The following is a 4,190-nucleotide window of genomic DNA, read 5'->3' on the forward strand; positions in this document are numbered from 1 at the left end:
GTTACGTCTGTTGTGTTGATCGAATTCCAGAACAAGGAATGCATTTTCTAGGTATTTTTCAGTGAAGTTACTAATTTATTATGTCAAATATATCTATATGATGTATATATCATGAGAAACGGTGAAAATGAATAGCATGTACGTGACGGCAACTTGCGTTTTTAGGCGATTTCGATTTAAAGAGAAAATCGAAAGTAACATAAAGTTTTATAGATTACACCGGTTTGTACGTTTTGGCAGATATGAGATGCTTCAAAGCATAAATCAAATCCAATTATGCCGTCATTACAAACTTTGTGTTGATGAAGAGACTAAATATATGTTGTTTCAATCTTATTATAGGGTAATATTGTTAATATTCTATGTCCGTTTTATTTTGTTATTTCAAACAATGTACACAAAGCCTTGTTTTAAGAAAATATGTAGAAAATCGCATCGAATTTCATTAAAAGCAAAAAGTACAAACTCAAATTTGTTCTTGTTCTGGAATGATTTAACTTGTGATGACAGCATTTTACCGTTAAGCAACAGTGCATGTAAACGCTTCGTTTGGGTCTTAAAGTTAATGAGTATGTGATGCTATGCTTTCGAGATTGTGTAAATAATTTCTACCAAGATTGTACATGCACCAAACGATTGGGAAAATGCTAGCAGAAATGTGTGAACGCATTGACTCAATGAACGGTAAGCTTAATTTAGATGCGTATATTGTGAACCGTAACTTGAACCTCCTGTGTAAAACAATGTGTCTTATCTGTATCGTGCTTGTACTAATTTTTCCCATCCTGTTTGGTTTGTTCTACAATATGAATGACAACAATAATTCGTAAATGTGTATTCTGATCACGCGTGACGCACGTTAGCTTATGTTCTAGTCTCTCATTCAGAATGTTCTAAAAAGGTTATCAGCGAACAGTTTTAGCCGAAGAATTAAGAGCCATCTCCGTCATAACAGCCGAATAATGAGCATTTTGTATTCAATATATTATTGCCATGTTGTCAACTATTCCTTATTTATACCATAAGTATATAAGATATTATTTTGTCAAATGGCTCCTAATTGATAATTTGTTTCTTCTGAAACGTCTCTGACATGAATACCGGTTAGCAATACGCAAAGCGTTATGTACATGATCACAGATGTATCGAATGATGTCTTATCATGATTTGTACTCAAATGGGATCCATTTCGTCTGTTGTTCTAAGGTTATGGTTATTCGTTTTGAAATGTAAACTTATCATTTGCTATAATAGTCACGTCATGGCGGTGTACATTAGAGAAATCGGCATATGTTAAAACAAGGGCTAATGACAAATGATAGCGCATGAAATGATATCTTAGAGCTGTATGTTTACCCCATAGTAAACGAACTCAAATGAAACAAACTAAATTAAAATTAAATTTGAACAACTGAGGATCGGCTGCTTATTTTCATGATAGAGTAGTGTTTCTTTGGAGGATTTTCTCGAATAAGCAAAATAAAGTATGCGCACAAACTTTTGCACAGAACGATTATATGCAAAGTCGAAGGTCAAATACATTGTATAAATACGTCTTTTTTTCCACTGTCAAAAATGCATTAATGCCCAAGCGATATGTAAGTGCATAAATCACCTTTAGTAATAGCTCTTTGATTATATATTTATTATAAATATTTTTATAATCACATTTATATGGATAGCTATGTTTGGTTTTGTTCGCATTCCATGAAAATACTTGTATATTTCCATAACACCAGTAAATATCTTTTCAAGAATTGTTTCTTTGGTTTACTTATTTTGACAATTATATATTTGATGACAGCGTTGTTCTGATCTAAAACTGAAACATCAATAGATGATCTTTATGACTACCATTTATTCAGTTTAAACCTATTTATTGTATAGCTCGATTGCATCAAAAGCCAAAGGCTTATTGAAACGTTCCCAAGTCTGTAAATTAAAATCATAATCTCTATTTATTAAAAAGAAGATTGAAAAAGCGTTTGCGAAATACGAATATTTTAAATCATCCGGAAAATACTACTTTCCGGAAAATACTTTCACAAACCTTCAATCGTAAAACAAGCGCTAAATGCATCTATTGTTCGTGTGACACGTATGGGACCCTTTTGAAAGGAACGAGCTAATAAGTAGTGGTAACGACATAAATAAAACAAAAACGCACACGCCACATCTGTGCTTCTGAATTATCCTGGATCATGTTATTTACAGTATGTGTTTAATGAAATTTAAATAAAGAGTGAGTGTAAATTGCAAGGATGTACACAAGTTACGGATGGGCGAAAAATATAATTTTAAATAACCGCATTCAAATAGCAGAGAGTGGAACACAATAAAACAAAAACAAATGCAATTAATTGTTCGTGATGAGTTGCTTTAAGCATGTCAAGTTACAATCATACACTAGTGTAGGGCGGCAAGATTGTCAACTTGAAAGTCGTTTCTTATCACGCATATTTAAGTGAAAAAAGTTCGTCATTGGGCACATGCTAAGAGCTTGGTGTACAAGATGCGTCGACTATTTTGTGTGCTGGTGTTCATTGTATTCAATTTTCCGATTGCACAAGGATGTAAGTGAGCAGCAACTTTTTTCGTATACGAAAGTTCTCTAACTTCAAACTAGACCAAGAGTTTTAATCGGAGTATTTAAATTAAAAGTTACATCGTTAAGTTCTTATGCATTAGGCATATTTGATTTATACATGATTTACATCAGTAAATTACAGTTTTTAATTGCTTTTTCAGCCACTGTGGGACAGGAATTCGTCACTGGATGTCTGGGTCATTCATCTGGTAGCTTACTCAAAATAGATATTGCCTCATATACAAATACAAGTGGTCATGTCCATATTTACATACCATATCTTGGAATAAATACGACGTCGCCGTTTAACAAAACATTTTCATTAGCTCTGGACAGAAGTATTGCGCTTGATGGCACGCGTATTGAAAACAGAGGCGTGTTTATAAAATCAGATAAGGACATATCAGTTTATGCAACGAGTTCTTTACCATCTAGCGGTCTTAGGTATTATTCAGACACATATGTGGTAATCCCCATTGATTCACTGGGAAATAAATATGAGATTGCCAGCTATGACCCTAACGCTAGTACCTCATACCCATCCGTATTCATGGTGATTGCTGCGTTTGACAACACGTTGATTAACGTTACATTTCCTAACGGAACCTCTATATCGAAAACAATAAACTGGTTGAACGTTTACCAAGAAGCAAGTCCATCGACCGATCTTACTGGTACTATAGTCCAGTCCACAAAACCTGTGTCTGTTCTTAGCGGAGCATCCTATTCAAAAGTGGCTAGTCAAGGAAGCTCTTATGATATGTTAGGGGAACAACTCCTTCCAGTCAATTCCTATGAAACTTACTTTATTGTTCCGCCGATTTACAGTTCATATTCATTTATTGTTCGTATGTTCAGCAATCAGATTCCTAACAGGATCTGTGTGAAAGATGAGTCAATCGAAAACTGTACCATGGTAGGACCGACGAAATGGATTGAGTCTGCACCAAAAAGTACAGCATTGATCGTAACTAGTCAAGAACCGATTTCCGTTGTACAATACAAAGCAGGCGCTAATTATTATTACATGACAAATATTCCAGGATTAAGACAATTTATAAATTCGTATGCTTTTGTTGTACCCGACGTATATAGCTCACAAACAACGTATATTGCTGTAACCATACGTTCATCTGCGATTCACACGCTTCGTCTAGACGGAAGTTCACCAGTAAACCAAATCGTTCACAAGGCGAATGTCCCTGCTCCACTGAACGAATATATGGTCCTCACGTACACGATAACACCTGGATACCACGTTATGAATTCGAACGAAACGAATGTTCTGTTCGGACTGCTTTCGTTTGGATTCGTTTCGACCACTGAGACTGCCTTTGCATCTCCTGTTGGAATGCTCATGCGTAAATATAACATATTTCATGAATAAAAAACAGAAATGATCTAAATTTAAATAAATAATGTTATCATTGATGTAAATTTCAACTGCGGAAACTTCAATGACTAATTGTCCTTATACAAATTACTGTTCTTAAGAGACATGGCAACAACTGGGTAAGAAAACATTATCAGTTAGTCGATCATTAATTATTAATTAATTTTTATCACATGCTATACCCTGTTTCCCATGTAATACAACCATTAC

At 34.5% G+C, this 4,190-nt stretch overlaps 1 protein-coding gene across 1 annotated transcript in view; it reads left to right on the forward strand.

Moving 5' to 3' along the window:
* The first annotated feature begins 2,473 nt into the window (after window positions 1-2,473).
* Window positions 2,474-4,190, forward strand: part of LOC127833931 (IgGFc-binding protein-like) — a 7,543-nt gene continuing 5,826 nt past the window's right edge. The window contains exons 1-2 of the mRNA XM_052359448.1: window positions 2,474-2,573; window positions 2,749-3,948. Of these exons, the coding sequence (XP_052215408.1) occupies window positions 2,513-2,573; window positions 2,749-3,948 (1,261 nt within the window). The 5' untranslated portion in view covers window positions 2,474-2,512. The remainder of the gene's footprint in view (window positions 2,574-2,748; window positions 3,949-4,190) is intronic.

The sequence above is a fragment of the Dreissena polymorpha genome, chromosome 6 (assembly GCF_020536995.1).
Source record: "Dreissena polymorpha isolate Duluth1 chromosome 6, UMN_Dpol_1.0, whole genome shotgun sequence".
Taxonomy (NCBI): Eukaryota; Metazoa; Mollusca; class Bivalvia; order Myida; family Dreissenidae; genus Dreissena; species Dreissena polymorpha.